Source organism: Plecotus auritus, assembly GCF_963455305.1.
Source record: "Plecotus auritus genome assembly, chromosome: 7".
NCBI lineage: Eukaryota > Metazoa > Chordata > Mammalia > Chiroptera > Vespertilionidae > Plecotus > Plecotus auritus.
In genome coordinates, this window is record NC_137774.1 from 18,131,892 (window position 1) to 18,154,656 (window position 22,765).

At 38.6% G+C, this 22,765-nt stretch overlaps 1 protein-coding gene across 2 annotated transcripts in view; it reads right to left on the minus strand.

The window, feature by feature from the left end:
* The window catches only part of CEP112 (centrosomal protein 112), a 329,147-nt gene that overhangs the window by 232,786 nt on the left and 73,596 nt on the right, over positions 1-22,765 (minus strand). For both annotated transcript variants that reach the window (XM_080679644.1, XM_080679645.1), the window contains 5 exons: positions 12,700-12,854; positions 12,264-12,393; positions 11,180-11,272; positions 9,399-9,458; positions 2,919-2,998 (listed from right to left, as the gene is read on the minus strand). In XM_080679644.1, coding sequence (XP_080535770.1) covers positions 2,919-2,998; positions 9,399-9,458; positions 11,180-11,272; positions 12,264-12,393; positions 12,700-12,854 — 518 coding nt within the window. The remainder of the gene's footprint in view (positions 1-2,918; positions 2,999-9,398; positions 9,459-11,179; positions 11,273-12,263; positions 12,394-12,699; positions 12,855-22,765) is intronic.

Genomic DNA, 22,765 nt, shown 5'->3' on the forward strand with positions numbered 1-22,765 from the left:
GAGAAGAAACCTGAGTTCCCCGAGATATGTGATCAGTGCTGGGGCCCAGTCAGCAGGCCAGGGGATCCCAAGGCAGGTACTGGGCGTGGAGGCCCCGGGGGCATAGGCTACCAAGGAGACAGAACTGAACCTCACATCACCCTGCTTGGCCCCGGAGGATGACTGGTTAGCCAGAGACGGGTAAGATTCCTCAGGGAAGGAACAACCTAAGACAGGCACAGTCGCAGAGGGGCCATCAGGAGAGAACTTGGGGATCAACAGAGGTGGGGCACAGACCCTCACCCCCCCAACCTTGCAGGGGCCTGAACCCTCACCCTGTCTCAGGGAGGTCTCCTGCCCCCACGGCTGCTTTGCTTCCCACGTCCAGCTCAGATCGGGACACAGGTGACAGACAGTGACTTGGCCCAGCTCAGATTGGGACCCAGGTAACAGACAGAGACTTGGCTGATAGCAGCTGCCCTATATCTAAATCCAGCCTAGCACTAGGAATGCTCAGGGCCTACTCAAGAATGCAAATAATCCTTTCCACTAATATTTACAGGGTAAACTAAGATTGTTGGTAGAGTATTAAATTTGACAGTAAAATAATAATCAAGTTTTCAGATTAATTTAAATAGGCTAATTGAAATAAGTGAATATTCAAGAAAATTTAATTGTACTGGACACAAAGCTGTTCCTAAAGTAGTAACCAAAATTTCTATTGGTAGTTCATCTCATGGTAAAATTCCTGAACATGCCAAGAACCTAAAGCAGTCATATTTTTGTGCAAAAAAATAAAATTTAAAGTTACCAAGACTGCATTATAAAATTTACAAAAGCCTCCATTAATCAAAAAAGGGGGGATAGTAGGGTAATATCATGTAAGGAAAAATATCCTATAAGTAAATTACATCTAGAAAATTTTTACTTTACAAAATTAATTTTCATTTGTAATGCTAACAGCAAGACACCCATGAAAAACACACATGGTGTCTAAATAAGACAAAGGAAAATCGTTTGGGCAAAAATAAAAAGGATCCCAAATCAATTCTATAGAAAAGATTCCTTTATTAAATTTTGGTCGAGAATATGTTTGTATATATTTTCAGAAAACAACTCCAAGACCATGTGGATTCCTGCAACAGAGAGGAATTGACAGGTCTGCTCCAACCACAAAGACAAGAGGAGAAACAGTCCAGAGATGGAAGACGCTGACGACGCCTTGCCACGCTAGCAGTCAGCAGCTGTGTGTAGCAGCAGGTTGCCTAGGACCAAACCAGAGAGGGTCGGACCTGCATTGCCACCATGTGCCCACCATCCAGATATCATTGCTGACATGTACACATAAGGAACTGTTTGACATTGAAACGGGGACTCAGAACTGTTGGACATGGAAATTGGGACTCAAACATTTTTTGTTATTATATGTTTATTTCTAGTCTGCAGAGGCAGGATTTTTTAAAGGAAAGAAATGGGGAAAAAATAGATACAGAGGCAAAGAAGCATTGAACAGTCTTTCAAACTACAGCGGGAAGGCAGGGGAGGTTGGGGGGGGGGGGTCTGTAAGAGATCAACTGAAGGACTTGTACGCATGCATATAAGCATAACCAATGGATACAAGACACTGGGGTGGGGGCAGGTAAAGGCATGTACTGGGGGGTAGGGGAGGCGGGGGGGGGGGTCAATGGGGAAAAAAAAGGAGACATATGTATACTATTTGTAATACTTTAAACAATAAAATAAATAAATTAAAAAAAATTGATAGCCTATGATGCCATGGTATACAAATTATTTTAAATGTTCTATTAGCAACTCATCCAATACATTTTTAACAAAAAGTGAGGTGGAAGGAATGGCTATGCAATCTTCCCAGAAAGAATCTGATGCTAAGTTTGTTTGATCCTGGGTGTTCTTTTTGGCCTTTCTGTATGTGATTCCTGTTTGTAGGTTATTGGAAGCAAGAAAAATGGCATTAGCTGGTTCTCTGGGAGTTAGCTAGATACACTGAACTCAAGTAAGTTTCCCTTCTTAAATCACTTTCTTGGATCATTGAACCTGTCTCCCATTCAAGTTCTCATCACTCTGTAGTATAATTGCCCAAGTTCTTAAATATCTTCCCAACCCGATGACAAGGTCCTTTGGGAAGGGCTACGCATTGCTGAGACGTGGTGGGAACGCAATACTTACTGAGTGAATCAATGTTTTCCACCTAAAAACTGCAAGATAAAGCCTAGGGGTCAGCCGAGCCTAATCACCTTGTGAACCAATGGAGAAGACAAGACAGAAGGTTTTAATGTGCATGTTTACCTTTTACTGAACAGGTATCACGAGACAGAGCCTTTCCTGAACAATGCCTGCATAGTTCATCTTCAGATATGACTGGGAGACTGCATTACCCCCATTTCTCCAAAATCTACAGAGGAATTTCCACATGTTCTAAGACCTAAGTCTTACTGTTTTTTAAAAATCTGTTTTCATTTAAGAAGAAAGCATATAAAACTACTACATTCTATTTTCTTACATCCCTATCACTAAAAACAGCTGATTTTTCCTTTTTTAAAAAAAAATTACTGGCTAGCAATAAAATTCTGAAAATAGAGAGTCATGATGGAAGTTGACTCAAACTAAACCACAGCAAGGCTATTATAAAAATATGGTGTCTAGGTGCTATTTAATATGGCTCACAATTTAGACTAAGAGTATTTTTAAAAACATATTTGTGTTGATTTCATAGAGGAAGGAAGAGGGAGAGAGAGACAGAAACATCAATGATGAAAGATTGAGCCGGCAACTAGGGATTGAGCTGGCAACCCAGGCATATGTCCTTAACCAGAATCGAACCGGGACCTTCAGTCCGTAGGCCAACGCTCTCTCCACTGAGCCAAACCAGGTAGGGCTAAGAGTATTTTTTAAATTAAATATATTACAATTTTACTCACTTCAAAGCTTCCTCAAATTTATGGATTTTCTTTTGAGTATCTTCTTTTTCTTTATCAAGTTCACTCTGCAAGTCGTGAACCTGCCATGACAAGACGTGGCACATGTATCAGAAGACAAGGAAAGTTTGCTCACATGAGAAATACAAACAATGACACAGCAATCTTAAGTCCATTTTAACATAAAGTTATATTTGCTATTTCAAAATAGAAATTGCACTAACCATTATCATTTAGTATATAATTATTTTAATACTCTATTTCCAACACCATTTTTCTGATCAAAGTTAGTAACTGTTTGAATCTCCCTGCATGTGGATTTCCTGTGAAATAAACTGACATGTAAAACACTCCAAAAGAGAGGAATAACTTGAATTTTCTAAACAGTTACATATTAGCCAAAGGAAAGGAATCTCATAAGATTCAGAAGAACGCAAATAAGAATGTGTCTGTACTCCCAAACCCACACAGGTGGTGATGAAACAGTCTTTACAGGTGATGATGAAACAGTCTTTGCTGCTGGGAATGATTCCTATAACTATTTACTGAGTTTGGGAGGAAGTCCCCACCATGAGTATCTGTTTCCTAAATGTGGCATCCTTTGAGGAGGTGGGTTGGCAGCATGAGTAATAATAACAAATGAAAATTTTGCTTCAGAGAAAATTCTTCATATGCAGATGCAGACAGGCATACCCAATGTGGACGTAAATGGGTCTAAAAATAGGAGAAGGAAACTCTGGTACAGCTGGAGGGAGCAGGAGGAGTAAATAGCAGCCATGCTTCCACATATACAGAGCCATTGAGGGTGCAGAGCAGCTGGTAGGAAAGAAAACTCAAGTCACTTAGGGGGGGTGCAGATGCCAGCCAGCTACTCACCTGCTACCAGCCCATGTGGAGCTGAATGTGCAATTGCTGGGTAAGGGGATAGGAGAGGGATGACAAGAACAAAACCAACAAAACACACACACACACACAAAAAAAAAACAAACAAAAAAAAAACACACCTTCCCAAACTCTCAATCAGTGCTAGCCAAAAGTCCCTGTAGTTGGCTATTTATAATAGTTTGGATAGAGACCTAGTTAACTCAAAAACCCTATATTCTTTGACCCATTTTGGCTTTTCTCCTACTCATTCTTGAAGAGTGTATCATCTGTTAAGATTTGGTGCTTGACAACTACAGGGGGCTTCTATTATGTCTCCCAGTGTGGTCTCCTCCTCAGAGCTGTGGTTAAAATCCACTTCCCAGGAAATCTCCAGGAGGGTTTGGGGTTTCTACTGAGGAGGAGTTTTTCTTCACACCCACAGCCTACTTCTCCCTGTCCTCTGAACAATACATTACGTACATGGGAAACTAACAAGGAGCCGCTATCAGAGTCTCTGATGAGTCACTGTTATTTTACACGCTGGGACTGTGCCTCCAATGTGCTGGGCTAGGAGGGGTTTCCCCTGTATTGGCTGTTCAATTGTTTTCTGGGACTCAGAACTCTGTATGAAAGCATAATTGAGACTTAATCCTTTAAGTGAAAACTTCAAAAAATTAATCATTTTTGAGAAAACTCAATCTAAAATTATAAGGTGATTATGAGTACAAGCTCTGAGTCAGACTGCACGGGTGTGTCCCCACACCTCCACAAGTTACTCAACACACTGTGCCTCAGCTGCCTCATCTGAGAAATGGGGACAACAGGGAGTATATTGAAATTGTGATGAGTTAATGTTACTCCAGGTAAAGCTCTTAGAACAACATTGAGAACATAAATGTTGAGAAAATGCTCAACAAGTGTTAAAAATTATCACCTGCTTAGATTAAATACTCTATACTCAAACATTTTCTTGAAAACTCAAGGTCATTATGAATACCCAAAATCACAGTATGCCCAATCCAGTGATTCCCTTAGGTGGACTGTCTGCCCTTTCAGAAAATGGCCCCTGAATTGCTAAGAATTCTGAATTCTTGCAAGTGCTTTTTATCATTCACAATTCACTCTTAACCTCTGTCAGTGTTCGGTGGCCACTTCCTGATGCGTGGCCAGTGCCCTAACTCAAGCACCTTGATCTAATCTATGCTTCTATAGAACTGCTTCTATGGCAGGAACGGACCTATCTGAATGGAAGAAGGAGAGCCTTCCCTCTGAGTCATACATACATGTGTCAAAGCACAGGGTTCCTTAAAGCTAGAAGCTGTTTCTCATTTATTTTATATCCCCAGCACTCAGCACAACCAATACCTGGCTCTCACTAGAATAGCCAACAAAGGCTGTTCTGGATTTGTTTGTTTGTTTGTTTGTTCTTAATTGAGTATATTCGCATTATATACTTAAGGGCCATTTTGGGATAAATTTCTAGCCTTTACCCATGTCTCAGATAGTTGTGGGTAACAGAGATAAAGCTGTCCTTTTTAATGTACTAATAGCAGTGAAGAATAAGGCTTGAATTAATTTGCTTGTAACCCTTCCCCCACTATACATTGTTAATATCCAAAATGAATTTTAATAGTTTAAATAATGAAAACCAAACCACAAAGTCAAGGATACAGCATATATTCTCAAACATGAGATTGTTCTAAGTAATTTAAGTTTTAAATAATTTCAGATTTAAATAGCCATAAACACATTTACCAAATGTATATTTTACTCCCTTCCACCCTAAGAATTTAAGGCTGCAGGAAGTGAGTACCTGTGTATATGAGAAAGGGATTCTGCTGCGTATAAGGAAACAGAGGAACTGTGGCAGACCTCACAGCACAGCAAAGGGCACGAAGCGGTGGCTGCCCCCACACATCGACTAGCGGGGTCCCTCCACTGCTCCTTTTCATTGCTCCAACCTCTACTCCCCAACATGAAAAATAGGTTCTGGGCTGCAGGGCTTCTAGAAATCATTTGACTGCACAAATTCCTTTCTAAACACTTCACTCAAGGCACGTGTCCTTGTAAAGAAAGTTAGGCCAGTAGTAGTTAGAAAACACTATACAATTTATTATGTGTAAAGCTGTGGGAATCTTAAATTATTTTAACCTAATTAAAAGAAGTATTATATGCACGCTAAACGCTGGAATAACTATTTTTCATGGTTTTGAACTCCATCAGACTGTATATTTCACTTGTTAGAGAGTTACATCAGAATTATTATAACTAGATATTTCCATTCTAGCACATTCTGGAATATCCATGCTTAACATCTGCGGCATGAACTTCTTTAGGTAAACACCACCATCTCTTACTCTCTGGTGCCTGCTTGGAAAACAAGCAATGGGTTATTTGTCGGAGGCAGGTGTTTCCTTGCTAGTAAAATCATTTAGCCTCACCATTTCCTGACTTAACAGATTAGGACACTTCATCAAACAATGACATTGCGTTTTACTACCTATTATTTGTTTGATGTTCAAAGATCTTAAGAGCAGGGGATAGCCACCAGAGATCAATAAAGAGCCTGAGATAATGTGTGTGCTTAAATTAGGGACGACATCGGATGCCGTGTCTCTTACCTCAAAGACAAGCTACGCTCTCGCACTGCTTTCTCATTGGCATGAGGAAATAGTGTCATTCAGATGGCATTTCCTCCTCCTGCACAGATACTCAGAATGGAGTTTTATACCCAAAGTTATTGGCTGCGCACACCTGTCCCACCTGTAACACTGTCTAGCAAACAAAAGCCCTACACATCCCACTTCACTCTCCAGTTACACAGTCCAGGGCTACAGAAGATTTATGTCAGCTCTTTGAGCATCAGAAAGGATATTCCCTGAGGGGGGTGCAAGACATCAAATCTTCAAGGGCTGAGATCACAGCAGGTTTAATAAAGACAGAAGAGCAGATGTCAATTTAAAAGGGGGAGATTATGGAATTAATTGAAAAACAGGAGGACATGCTGAGCAACATTTTCTCTTCTAATATAAATAATGTGGGAACATATGCAAGATGCATAAATAAGCTTATTTTTCTTTTAGAGGTCGCCATTGTTCTAAACATGTCTTATTTACACGTAAAACAATTAATTCACTTTAATTAGTCCCGTTATAATAAAAAGCTAGGTCAGTTGATACCGTGTGGAAAGGGGGAGCTGTAGCTAGGACGCCTGATGGAAAGGGTTCGGCCTGCTGCCTGCAGTGAATGGGAACAGGAACAGTTGGAAGGTTACTGCAAAGGATGAACTGGGCTCTCTCATGCTGTTTCTTGTTTGTGTCCATCAGGCAGAGGGGCTGATCCGTAACTTTAGTTCACCTAGCGGGTGAGATAGACCCCGAGCAAAGGTGGTGGTAGGAGAAAGACTCTGGCTCTATCTCTCTATCTAACAGCTCTCAGTAGGACTTACAGGGGTCTGGGATAGGAATACATTCTTTTAAAATGAGTTAGTGTATGCCTTTCTCCTGGCTCCCAGCCCGCTCTCTATCTCACAGGTACACAGATACTATCTCTCAGGAAGAGCCAGAGTGGGAGGCTAGGAGCAAGAGGCCAGGAAGGTGTTCCTTAAAGGACGGGAAGCCAGCTATCTGTCCAGAGAATGAACAATGGACTAAAAAGCACACCCAGAGGATGTGGTTCCTTCTACATGGGGAGCGAGTCTTCTCAGAATGCAAGCCTTCTTTTGGTAAGTAAAATGTGTATGAAGCTGCATGGATCAACAGCAGAAATGGAAAAATTCTACATCTTACTGAAAGCAATATTTCCCTCTCCTGTTCAGATGCCATTTTGTAGACATAAAGCACACTTAAGATCTTTCATTGAGTTGTATTCAAACTGCAGCAAGAAAGAAAAAAAAAAACTTCAGCAATAAGAAAATTTATTATAATTTTAAAGAGCACATATTCAGACCAATACATGTCCATGGAAATATACACTTTTCCAAATGACAGAAACATTCTTCTTCCTAGACAGTAAGCTCCTAGAGAACAGAGTCTATGCCTAATTAATCCTCTACCCTCTCCCAGTCCCTAGTATGATATTCACCAATGAAAGCATTGAATGAATATCTGTTGAGTGACTATATGGGTACATAAGATGTGATATTACAGTTTTTTAAGAATTTTGTGCTATAGAATCTGTTTAATTTTCATTTGTATGTATTTTTAATTAGTTGAAGGGTTGACCTTTTTTGCATTTTCTTTTATGTGTGTATTTTACAAATGGCTTAATTTGCTATATGTTAGAACAATAAATCATTACAAAAGCAGCAACAAAATCTTTGCTATTTCAACTACTCTTTTACTTTCTATGTTATATAGCAAACAAGAAATTCAAAACTGAAGTTAGCCTAGCTCAGTGGTTGGCAAACTGCGGCTTGCGAGCCACATGCAGCTCGCGAGCCGCAGTTTGCCACTCCGTTGACTAATGAGTTTGCCGACCACTGGGAAAGGGGCTTAATCACAAGGAACAACAACAGCCTGTAATTATTGGAATCGAGAGTCTAGGTCAGTGGTCGGCAAACTCATTAGTCAACAGAGCGGCAAACCGCGGCTTGCAAGCCACATGTGGCTTGCGAGCCGCAGTTTGCCGACCACTGGCCTAGCTGGTGTGGCTCAGTGGTTGAGTGTCAGACCATGAACCAAGAGGTCACGGTTCGATTCCTGGTCAGAGTACATGCCTGGGTTGTGGGCTCAATCCCCACGAAAGGGCATGCAGGACACAGCTGCTCAATGTTTCTCTCTCATGGATGTTTCTATCTCTCTATCCCTCTCCCTTCCTCTCTCTAAAATCAATAAAAAATATATTTTTTAAAAACCAAAGTTAAGTCACAAACTTAATTCTGTACTTTATTGCTGAAGATGTTAATAGTATGTCAAAGAACCCCAGTTATTACTGATGACAAGAATACCAGCTTATTTCAGGAGAAATATTCATTATTCTAATTGACAAGAAACAATCACTAATCAACTTTTTAGTAGACAACTCTTTCATTGTTTTATATTCTTTGGTTAAATATTTAGAGTTCTTAGTATATGTATGATACAATAAAATGCAAAGACTCCCATCAACTGTATCACATTTTTTAAGTGATAGAAAATATAATTTTAGCCCTAACCGGTTTGGCTCAGTAGATAGAGCATCGGCCTGCGGACTCAAGGGTCCCAGGTTCAATTCCAGTCAAGAGCATGTACCTTGGTTGTGGGCACATACCCAGTAGGGAGTGTGCAGGAGGTAGCTGATCGATGTTTCTCTCTCATCGATGTTTCTAACTCTCTATCCCTCTCCCTTCCTCTCTGTAAAAAATCAATAAAATATCTTTTTAAAAAAAGAAAACATAATTTTACTCTTTGACCATTAAATATACAAGTGGTATTTTAAAGTTGATATAACTAATAATAGAACTGAAGCTGTTTATAAACATAAAAAATAAAAAAGCAAAATTTGATTACTGACTAGCTGAAATAAACTTAGAATAAATTATTCTTTAAGAGCTAGAATGCATGTCTTTATAAAAATCAACCTTCATTCTTAATTGCTTCATTTTCTATTTCAAATGTAGCTTCTCACAAAATATATTACCTTTTTTTCATAGGTGCGTTTTAAATTACTTTTCTCCATTTGAAATTCATTTTCTTGATCCTGTGAATGATATTTATTTTTATTATACTTCAAATTGCTACTAGAATTAATAAAATTAGTAATCTAATGAAATAAATAAATCTACTTGATGACAAACGTTGAGTTTCACGTATTAGTAAGAGCACCCTACCAGTCCAATTTTCTAAACAGAAATATGATTAGCTTTATATTAGAGGTCATAAAACCTTAGTTATCTAAAGATATTATTACTCTTAAAAGTACATATTTTACAGAAGAGAAGCTTTCTGGCCCTTAGGATTAAGAGATTACCTATAATGACCAACTGAATTAATACAGAAATTAATAAACTTGAAGTTGTACTATATACTAGTTCCTGGCATTTTTTGACCATGAGGGGGAAAAGAAAAATCTAATAGGAGAGAGAGAGAGGGAGAGGGAGAGGGGGAAGGAGAAGGGGGGTAGAGGGGGAGGGGAAGGGGGAGAAAATGAGAGAGAAAGAGAGAAAGGAAGCATGAGAATTGGCAGATAACACAAAGGGAGAAAATTATTCTTAGTACCTAGAGGGTATTATGCGAAGTGAAATAAGTCAGAGAAAGACAAATACCATATGATTTCACTTACATGCAAAATCTAAAAAACAAAACAAATGAACAACTAAAAGAAAACAGAAAGACTCATAGATACAGGAAACAATATCTTATTAGTTCCAGGTATACATCATAGTGATTTGGTATTTAGACACCAATTTGATATTTAGTAGTTACCAAAGGGGAACAGGGATGGGGAATGGACAAAATAGATGAAGATAAGGGAATTAAGAGGCACTACAAACTTCCAATTATAAAATAAATAAGTCATGAAGATGTAATATACAGTATTGGGAATATAGTCAATACTCTATATATATAAAAGCCTAAGCAACCGTTCGACCGTTCGACCATTCAACCAGTAGCTATGATGCGCACTGACCACCAAGGGACAGACGTTCAATGCACAGGCATGAAAACATGGAACAGACTGATGAATCTCAGAAGGAAATGGGGTGGGAGGAGGGAAGGAAGAGATTAACTAAAGATCTTATATGTATACTAGAGGCCTGGCGCACAGATTTGTGCACCAGTGGGGGTCCCTCAGCCTGGTCTGTCGGGATTGGGCTGAAACTGGAAGTCCAACATCCCCCAAGGGGTCCCGGATTGTGAGAGGGCACAGGCCAGGCCGAGGGACCCCAATGGTGCATGAATTTGTGCACCAGGCCTCTAGTAGTGTATAACTTTGCATGGTGACAGATGGTAAGCAGACTTATGGTAGGAATCATCTCCTAATGTATCTAAATATCAAATCACTATGATGTATACCTGGAACTAATAAGATATTGTATGTCAATTATATGTAAATACATAAATAAAAATAAAAGAATATATTTAAATAAAATTTATTTTTAAATTTAATTTCAAAAGAAAGATTATTCAAATGAAAACTATTCTTTATTTTCTATGTCCCATTAGCATCTACTTTTGTTAAAAGAAGTAAGATAAATAAGATGAAAAAAATGATACAATGTGCAATAAAAGACTTAGAAATAGCTACTTACATTTTTAAGGAGTTTTTTAAAACTCTAATTTGTACATATAAATCAAGAAAAAGGAAAGTGAGGGTGGAGGGAGTCAATGGGGGGTAAAAGGAGCACATCTGTAATACTTTCAACAGTGAAGTTAAAGGTGAGTTTTAGCCATTGTTCTGTGAACAAATACAAGACCCACCTGTAGTTGTTGCTTTCTTTGAAGTTCTGATTCCTGTAACTGCAGTTTTAATTGACAGATGTTCTGTTCTAATTCTTTAATTGTACCAGAGGCCTAGAAGGATTTTAAGAATAAAAATTAAAAAAAAATTGTACCATTTCACAATTCCTAGTTGAATAAATTTACCTTTTCCACCTTGAAGGTTCACTCAAAATTAAAATGATCTACCAAAAGACTTATATGTATGCATATAAGCCTAACCAATGGACACAGACAACAGGGGGGTGAGGGCATGAGTGGGGGAGATGGAGGTGTAATAGGGGAATAAGGACACATATGTAACATCTTAATAAAGAAATTTTAAAAAATTAAAATGATCTGTAAATCTGAATTTAAAATGTTTTTTAAAAATTAAAAAAAAATCATCTTTTAAAGTAAAAATATATATTAAATTCTGTTCAGTATTTAAAGTTATGTAAATATAATAGTAATGAAGAAATAGATGGTTTTACAGAAAAATAGTTTTACAGAAAACTTTTCAAATTTTAAAACCAAGTCCACTGGAACATTCAGTTCATAACATACCACATAACTGACTACCTGAGAATTAAAGCTTTGGTATTCTCTTTGCAGAAAGTGTCCATTCTTGGACACAACATGTGTGAGTGCCAGCGGGGTATCTGTGGGCTCACACGTGTGCATAAGATGTTAAGAGAACTAAAGCATAACCAAGATGTCAAAATAATAATAATAATGCATATATTCACGCTAAAAATGTATTATTAACACAAGTGAGCATTTCTTCTCAGATTTTTATGTTTTCTTTTATAAAAATGTAGGTACAAGGGTTAGCTTATTATGGCAGAATACAGTTTATTAAATATTATGTCATGTTATATATTAGACATTTAGTATTAGTATTTTAAATGCCAATAAATATTACTTTAGTAATTTCAAGAATAAAGCAAAGGAGAGATTAATTTCCAATGCTAAATAGCTTCTACATGGTTACCTATGGCTACAGGATAAGTAAAGCTACTTTGTATGATATATACATGTAAAGTAAATTACTTTGTATGTATATATACCAGCATATATATAATACCTTAGAAGCTGAAAGTGTGTGCTCCTTTTTCAGAAAGTTTATATCAGCATCATACTTGTTTTGTAATAGCTTCACGCTTTGCTCATAATCGTTCATAAGATGATCTTTCTCTTTATGCAGTGTATTGTGCCTAAAAATAATAAGAGAATAAAATATACTCCCAATATATTTGAAATCAATTCCTAGAATGGAATTTTTAGTCAACCAAATCCAAATGTATTATCTTTTAGTATATCAAATAATTATCCACATTTTTATAAACTTTTTTATGCTTCTTATGTTAAGTGGGACTTTAAAAAAATAAACAAATGGCAGTGTTTACGTTAGAAACCTCCCAAGGTTAATGTACAAGGTGATTAATTTTGGCATATACTTTACAGAGTTGATATGAGTACTTTACAGCCACACCTGGGAGATATCTGACTTCAGACAATACCTTGCCTTTACTTCTTGCAACTCACTACATGTTATTTGGTAACATCTCTCAAGTTCCAATTTTTCTTGAATTAATTTCTGCTTCTGTAAGTTACTGTTCTCTGCTTCTCCAGTCAGCTGCTGGACACGGGACTCCAGTTCTTTGACCATCTGGTTCTAAAAGAATAGGTCATTGTTAAAAAAGCCTCTGAATAACTTTGTAACACTTCAGTATCATTGAGTAGCCTGGGAAAATAAGTACCCTATTAGAGATAAGAATACAGAAAACAGATGTATCATAATCATATCATAAAAAATTAAACCAACCTCTAAGTTAACCAAGTCTTTAGAAAATGCTTTCTACCATAAAAGATCATGATGTTTATATGCTTTTAGCCATTCATTCATTCATTCAACAAATTTTACTGAAGTCCCTATCCTCAGGAAGGTTACATCTTCTTCATGCAACTTAAGAAGTTTATATTGTTAGCTGAGCACTTAGCAGTGTTTTTGCTCATTTGAAGTTTTAGAAACTTTTTTAAATTATAAAAGCAATGTAATAATACTTTTAAAAGGTAATTCATAGCCCAAATATTTTAATATAGGAGTTATGTTACATTATCATATAAGTGTATAGGAATATTTTTAGACAGCTGCAATGTTAGTGAACATAATTTTCTTTTGTTTTATTTTTACTCACTATTTTATCAAAGACACTTCATTTTTCCAGTCTTCAAAATTATCACATAATTAAAATCATTTCCCTATTATTTGATATTTGTTATTTTGAATTTTTCATCTTTATAGAACTAAATACAGGTGTTTATGACTATGTACTCCATGTAAAATTAGGATAAGCAAGCATTAGCTAAAAGAACTGATTTTTTTATTGAAGTATAATTGATACACTATTCTATTTATTTCAGGGATACATCACAATGATTCAATATTTATATACATTACAAAATATTAACTATTTTCATTTAACAATTGCATTTCCAGTAAGTGTGAGTAGTTAGAAAAGGTTAGGATGATGTTCCAATCAGTATTATTTTCATACTCTTTCTAAGGTAAACATTTAAGTAAAGTTTAAGCATTACATAATATTATGATCCCAACTTCTTATTGACCTTTCTTCATTATGGTATGAATTAGGAACATAATTTAAATTTTGGTGCAAGAGCTTCCAAATCTGAGAAATTATATCTAACTTAAAAACATGATATATAAATTTATTTTTAAAATACATACAATTCCTAGCTCAGAGCCCGACACATATCTGATGCTCAGATTTCTTCTCTGTACATCCCGTTTATTCTGCCTCTTTCCTAACGATCCCTCTGCTTGAGGGGCTCCTTTCAAAAGATGGCGTCAATTTCCAAACATACATTCCAACTCTCCATGCTTCCTAAATATATTGTCTTATACAAAATAAAGACGGCACAAAGAACATTTTAAAAAATTAAAACATACTGTCGAGGGAAAGCCTATAGACATATATGAAATACCTTAAGGACAACAACATTTGGTCAAAATAACCTTTTTAAAATTGAATACAAAGAACAAAGAGATATAAAAATAGTGGAGGCCTCAAAATGGGGTAAAAAATTATTCAGAAAATAAGATACTGACACAGAAACATATTTCAGGCTGTGACAGACAGTGTAGAAGGGAAGTTCAGGGTAAGTAACAACAGAATCAGAGAAGGAGCAGCAACTGTACAGTCAGTGACGAACATTACCTTGGGCACAGAGACTGTGTTCCCACATTGTGAACTCAAAGGTAGCACTCGGAAGACTAGGTTGGAGTTCTTGAGTGGACATGGCTTGTAAGCAGTAGTTAAAATTGGCATTAGATTAGTAATTCAAGTTCTTGGTTATGGGAAAATGGGACAAATATCATTTGTGAGATCTGAAACAAGAAGAGACAGGGAGAGCTACTGGAAGGTTACCGGGAGAGTCCCGGAATGCGGCAACAATGGCCTGGACACAAGTGGTAGCTGTGGAAACAGAAGGGAAAGAGAGCAGATCCAAGAAAATGTTCAGAGAAACAAACAACGTGATTAAGTAAAATACTAAGTGAAGGAAATGAGAAGTGGCAAAAATCATAGATTTTCCAGGTTCAAAACCTAATATGCCAAGAGAATTGGCACATTGAGAATTAAGAGAAAGTTTAGAAAAGGGTATTATTTTTGTAGGAAATATAGACATGATTTTCAAGAAGTAATTGGAATTGTAAAATATCCGACAGGCCTTCAGTTATACAACCAATAGATAGATTAAGAAATGTAGGGCGTCTTACATACAAACTTTGTTTGAAATCTTGTAAGAGTCAAAAATTAGAAAGGGTTAGTATTTGGCAACTATTGGGAATCCAAAGTTCAACTTCCATGGCAAAAGTACCAATACATTTTATCTTATTTCATAAACTTCTTGAAATATGACATACATACAAAAAGATGCACAAATCTTCACTATGTATTTTTATAATTTTTTACAAATTGTAAAACAGCCATGAGCCACTACAAGATGTAAACATCACCAGCTGCTCTGAAGCCTGATTGGTCATTATCTACAAAAGGTAACCATTATTCTGACTTCGATCACAAAAAAAGTAACCTTGTCTCTTGTTGAACTTTCTGTAAATGAAATTCGAGTATGGACTCTTTTGGGTCAGGCTTCATCATGCTCATTATATGTCTGTGAGATTCATCCATGTCATGGCGAATAGCAGTAATTTAAACTTTTTAAGGCTATATATACAGTAGTCCATTGTGCAAATAACCAAAAATCACTTATCCATTTTATTGATGGGTTGTTTTCAGTGTTTGGCTGTTAAAACTAATGTTGCTATGGACACTTTCATACATGTTTTATGGTACATACATGCACTTATTTATTTAGGTTGTACTTCCCGTAGTGAAAATGCAGAGTCATGATAGCAAAAGCCTGGATGTAAATGTTTAGAACAGCTTTATGCATAATTTCAAAAAACTGGACACAACGAAGATGTACTTCTTCAATAGGTAAATGGATAAACAAACTATGGTATATCATATAATTGAATATTATTCAGCGATAAAAAAAAAAATGAGCTATCAAGCCACAAAAGACATCAAGAAATCATAAATGTGAGAGATGGCCCGAGAGAGAGAAACTAAGATGGCGGCATAGGTAAGCACCTAAACTGCTGCCCCGCCCAACAATTTCAGATGTATCATAATCATATCATAGATTTATTAAACTAAAAGATAGAATGGACACCATCCAGAACCACAGGAAAGCTGGCTGAGTGGAAATTCTACAACTAGAAGGAAAGAGGAAATCTCAGGGAGAAGGAGCGGCAAAGAGCTGAGGTAGGGAGACACACGTGCACAGAGAGGAAGGGCGGTGGAGTGCCTGGCTGGCTTTCTCTGGCGGAAGGGGGAAAGAAGCCCCCGACTGCACTGAACCCCAGTTCCGACTGCAGTGAACCTCAGTTTCGGGCGAAACCCTGTGGACCCAGGCTCATACAGGGGGAGTTTGGACTGTCGGGTGGAGAGAAAGGCACACAGAGACTCGGAGACTCAAGGGAGCCGCGGTGGCAGGGGCAGGGGTCTGGAGGCGTGAGTGCACACAAAGACTGACTGTGGAGGTTGCCATGGGCTATCCCTGGCGGAGGGGAGTCAGAGGCTACTGACTGCACTGAACCACAGATCCGGGCGAGCCCCTGGGGACCCACGCTCTTACCGGGGAAATCTGGACTGTAAGGCGGAAACTCGGGAACCTCGGAAGGCAGAGGTCTGGAGACGTGCCCAAGGGCAGGGCTGACAGGAAGCCAAGACTGTCTGCTCCGCCCTGAGACTCTGCCCCTTCCAAGCTGAGCACAAAGGCTTTTGCAATCTGGCAAGGCTAATCCTATAAGGCTGTCTCCAGCACCGAATTTCTCCCAGCATAGATACAGCTGATCCTCACAGCCAACTGGCCTGCAGGTCAATTCCTCCCCGTGATACCAACAACAATCAAGACTTAACTACAACAAGGCTGTACACAGTCCACAAAGGGGTGCACCAAGAAGTGTCCACCTCAGGTTAACTGGGGAGGCAGACCCACTGGGCCATATAGGAAACCTAGCACACAAAGCTACTCTACCAACTCAGCAAAGCAGTGAAAAATGGGGAGATGAAGAAACAGATCACAAACGAAAGAAATGGAGGAAAACAAACGACTGGATATAGAATTCAAAACCACGGTTATAAGGCTCTTCAAGAATATCCTAGAAAAGGCCAATAAATATAACGAGACCCTCAAAGATATGAAAAAGGACCAACTAGAAATTAAACATACACTGACTGAAATAAAAAATATTATACAGAGACCCAACAGCAAACTAGAGGAACGCAAGAATCAAGTCAAAGATTTGAAATACAAAGAAGCAAAAAACACTCAACCAGAAAAGCAAAAAAAAGAAAAAAGAATTCAAAAAGTTGAAGATAGTGTAAGAAGCCTCTGGGACAACTTTAAGCGTACCAACATCAGAATTATGGGGGTGCCAGAAGAAGAGAAAGAGCAAGATACTGAAAAACTATTGGAAGAAATAATGACAGAAAACTTCCCCGACCTGGTGAAAGAAATAGACTTACAAGTCCAGGAAGCGCACAGAACCCCAAACAAAAGGAATCCAAAGAGGACCACACCAAGACACATCATAATTAAAATGCCAAGAGCAAAAGACTAAGAGTGAATATTAAAAGCAGCAAGAGAAAAACAGTTAATTACCTACAAGGGAGCACCCATACGACTGTCAGCTGATTTCTCAACAGAAACTATGCAGGCCAGGCAGGAGTGGCAAGAAATATTCAAAGTGATGAACAGCAAGAACCTACAACCAAGACTACTCTACCCAGCAAAGCTATTATTCAGAATGGAAGGTCAGATAAAGAGCTTCACAGATAAGAAAAAGCTAAAGGAGTTCATCACCACCAAACCAGTATTATATGAAATGCTGAAAGGTATTCTTTAAGAGGAGGAAGAAGAAAAAAGTAAAGATAAAAATTATGAACAACAAATACATATCTATCAACAAGTGAACCTAAAAATCAAGTGCATTAAAAATTTGAGGAACAGAATAAACTGGTGAATATAATAAAATCAGGGGCATAGAAAGGGAGTGGACTGATAATTCTCAGGGGGAAAGGGGTATGGGGGGTGCAAGAAGAGACTGGACAAAAATCGTACACCTATGGATGAGGACAGTGTGGGGGGAGGTAAGGGCAAAGTGTGGGGTGGGAACCAGGTGGAGGGGAGCTATGGGGGGAAAAAGGAGAAACAATTGTAATAATCTGAACAATAAAGATTTATTAAATTAAAAAAAAAAGAAATCATAAATGTATAATTGATTAATAAAAGAAGCCAGTCCGAAAAGGCTACATACTGTATGATTCCAATCATACGACATTTTGGAAAATATGAAACTACACAGTCAGTACAAAAGATCAATGAGGCCAGGGATTCTAGAGAGAGGGGCAAGGGATAAACAGGGTGAAACACTGGTGACTTTTAGAACATTAAAAATCCTATCTAATAAAAGAGTAATGTGCAAATTGACCGTACTTCCACTACACCCACAAGCCAATCAGGAGCAAGTATGCAAATTAACCCAACCAAGATGGCTGCAGCCACGGAGCAAGCAGGAGGCTTGGGTTTCCTCAGCGATGGAGGAAGCCAAGCTTCCTGCACACCCTGGCCGGCCCAGGCCTCTGCTCAAGGCTACAAAGTTTCAATTATAGAAGATAAATAAATCCCAACAAAAATGGCTGCGGCCACGGAGCAAGCAGGAGGCTTGGGTTTCCCCAGTGATGGAGGAAGCCAAGTTCCTGGCCGGCCCAGGCCTCGGCTCAAGGCTACAAAGTTTCAATTATAGAATATAAATAAATCCCAGATACCAGGGCCTCTGCTTGGATTGCCGGGGGACGTGGCTGGCCTGCAAACCACCACAGGCCCCTTGCCCAGGCCACCCCACACCCCAAGGGAACCCCCACCCTGATCTGGGACATCCTTCAGGGAAAACCAGCTGCCCCCTACCCGAGCACCAGTCCTCTATCCTATCTAATAATCCTATCTAATAAAAGAGCAATATGCAAATTGACCATCACTCCAACACACAAGATGGCTGCCCCCATGTGGTCAAAGATGGCTGCCCCCATGTGGACAGAAGATGGCCAGCAAGGGAGGGCAGTTGGGAGGGATCAGGCCAGTAGGGGAGGGCAGTTGTGGGCGATCAGGCCAGCAGGGGAGGGCAGCTGGGAGGGACCAGGCCTGCAAGGGAGGGCAGTTGGGGGCAATCAAGCCTGCAGGGGAGGGCAGTTAGGGGTGACTAGGCCGGCAGAGGAGGGAAGTTGGGGGGACCCAGGCCTGCAGGGGAGGGCAGTTAGGGGTGACCAGGCCTGCAGGGGAGGGCAGTTAGGGGCAAACAGGCTGGCAGGGGAACAGTTAGGCATCAATTAGGCTGGCAGGGGAGTGGTTAGGGGTGATCAGGCTGGCAGGCAGAAGCAGTAGGGGCAATCAGGAAGGCAGGCAGGTGAGCAGTTGGGAACCAGCAGTCCTGGATTGTGAGAGGGATGTCTGACTGCCCGTTTAGGCCCAATCCCAGTAGGATCGGGCCTAAACGGGCAGTCGGACATCCCTCGAGGGGTCCCAGATTTGAGAGGGTACAGGCTGGGCTGAGGGACACACCCACCATGCACGAATTTCATGCACTGGGCCTCTAGTATTATATATGATACTATAATCATGGATGTATGACAAGATATATTTGTCAAAACCCAAAGAATTTTAAGTATAAAAAGAATCCTATTTTGTGCAAATAAAAAATAATTTGGAGTTTGGGGTATCCAAGGAAAAAATGCAGACTGTGATAAGACAATCCAGTTATATTAAAAGTATATGAAGAAAAAAACCTCATTGAAGGAATGGGGGAAAGGTGATGACCTAAGCAATTTTGAAATGAGTGGAGTCTCTAAGAACAAAGGCAAAAGGAAGTGTCCATAACACTGTATTGTAGTTCAGCAGTCACCAACTGGTGGTCCGCAGCCCACTGGTAGTCCGTGAGGTCCGAAAGGTTGGCGACCGGTGCTCTAGTTGACAAAGTTGGTTCCCATGGGAGTATGGATTAACAACTCTGGCACTGGCATACACATGTACTGGAACTGAACAATTAAGTAAATGGATGAAAAGCGGTAGAAGCCAAGTTTCCATGATTGGATTGAGAATTTACATATGCACAAAGGGAGAAGGCTGGAATAATCCATGTGGTAATGGAGGAGAGTTATATAAATCAGTAAGAAATTATGTTTAATTTAATGTAGATACAGATGGTTACACAGAACTGGTTATAGATATGCATAGGCACTCAGGTTAATAATTCACATATACTCCCTTGCTTTGTCCGGTTAGAGGGCATAAAAAAATGTCACCCCACCAGTAATGAGCATACCTACCACATAGATCTTAGTTTCTAATACCATTCTCCATATGATCCCCATCAATGGGGTATGTCAAAGGGGTATAGGAGCCTAACAAAAGAGTTCTCAATGTCCAATACTGGAACAATTTGAGCAGCAAAATAAAGTAGTATTGCATTATAATCCAGAGTATAAAATAAAAAATATCCATGTGTTTATACTGATATAAACAAATGACTGAACAAATGGGAGAGAAGAGACAAATCTCCCATGTAGAAAGACTCCAAATAACTTACGTAGAAACTTAACCCCTAAGTACGGAAAGCAGAATCCCCCACTTGTTAAGCATGGGCTGCACACAGGAACTTCCTTCCAAAGAAGACAATATGGAAAAGTAGGGAGTAACTTTACAGTGGAAGGTCTAACCAATACTACTTCAGCCAGGTGATCAAGGATAATATAACAGTGTAAGTCATTAACAGTATGTACCCTTGATATGATGTGATGAGATGAGCACTTAATCTTGTGATCTCACTGCCTCAACCCATAACCCCAGTGTAATCATGAGAAAAACATGAGACAAAATCCAACAGAGGGGCATTCTACAATCGACCAGTACTCCTCAAATTGTCACAGTCATGAAAACAGGGAAAGCTGAGGAACTGTGTCAACCTAAGAAGACATGAACACTAAATTTAATGTGATATCCTGCATGAGATCCAAGAAAAGAAAAAAAAAAAAAAATTTAGTAAAAACTAAAAAAAAAACACACAAAAAAAACCAAAAAACTGAATAAACTATGGACTTTATCCACCTTGATGGATTTATTGTAACAAATGTACCAAAATAATGCCAGCTGTTTCTACGAGGAGGTATTGGGTGTGAAGTATATAGGAACTCTCTGTACTACCTTCTCAAATGTTCTGTAGATCTAAAAACTGCTCTACAAAACAAAGTCTATCTTTAAAATGGTCACCTTATTCAAAATGATGAACTGCCGCTATTACAGTGTTCTTTTTCTAAATATGAGGTTGGGAGAAGAAATGTGGTGACGACTATAAAATGACAAAGTCTAGCTATATCAGACACTAGATTAGTTACAGATTACTGATGTCACTACTAACAATAATAGTTAAGAATGGTTAACAAAATATTTCAGGTGCCAAAGGCCTTTTGACACTTTCTAAGGTGGAAATTTGAATGGGAAAAGAGAGCTCATCTTTATTTTCACTGCCTTACCTGGCCTTCAGCACATCCCTTCGGTATATCTAATCAACAAACCAAGGCATCATTAGCAATATCTATGACCAATAATCACAGATATTTGTATAGCCCATTCCAGTGTTAGGTAACGACTAATATTGTTTATTCTCAATACTATTCACAGATTCCAAGAGTTAACAGGCCCACTACTAAATCTTGATATATACTGCATTCATTTAGAAGTACCTCTAGTGTTCTATCATAATTTTTATTAACATTTTGACAACTATAACTCAATATAATTTCTTTTCTTTGTAATATTATCTATTTTATTAAATTTAAAAGTATTATTCTGGGAAGGGCTGAATAGATTTCACAAAATTGCCAGCGGAAACCCATGAAACAGAAAAAGATAGAGAACTCTACTAAGCAAGCCAAAATAAGTCTCAATGAAGCCCCATCACAGACTTTTATGTGTCCAAGCCTGAGAGAGGTAAAGCCTGATGTTTTCCAGCCTTCACCCCCCAAGTATCTAATAACTTTGCTACAATTTTCATATTTATAGTTCTAATATTGTTTTTAAAATCCATTGTTTACATGTTTAACTATGAGTTTTGCACAAGAGAATCCCTGCCAATACCCAAAGTCATAAATCTAATAACCTACACAGTGTCTGCTTACAACAAACAAAACACAACAAAAGAAGAAAAAAGCCTGGACGAATCACAAAACTCAGAACCTAATTCTCAGTGACAGTCCCATCTTTCATCCGAAGCCTGGCCTTGAACTCCACCTTGTTTAATTATTAACCAGGAGCTGCTCAGCAAGGGCTGTCTAGTCTGGATGATTTCTAAATGCGGTCCTGCTGACAGACTCTGTCCATTTCCCTCTATATTTATTATTATCTAATGACAAGGTCTGCATGCTCATTTTGAAATTCAACTTTCATTAAAAATAGTGAAGTTTTTCTGACAGTGACCTCTTGGCTCCAAAGTGTCACTTTTCTTTACATCCCAACTTCATAAAGATTAAAAATGCCACTGTGAAAGGTATCACTCTCTTCCTATTATTTAATAAATAATATATAACAATGCAGTAAGCATTTTAGGCAATCACATGTTCCACAAATTACAACTCTACTGGTAATATTACTTAATATATTTAACTCACATTTGTTAAAAATTCAGGGTGTTAAGATGACAAATACATATTTCAGATATAAATTTGTTTTTTGTTCATGACTTTGAATATCATCATTATGCTGATTATTCAGAAAATAAATTCTTGATATTTTTCCCCAATAGACCTGCTGTACCTTCAGCCTTGTCCATCTCACTGACCTGCGTCACCATTTGCCAGTCCTCATCTCCAGGTGGGCACCCAGGTCCAAGCCACCACCTCCTTTGCCTGGACAACTACGGCAGCCTCCTAAGTGGTCTCCCTG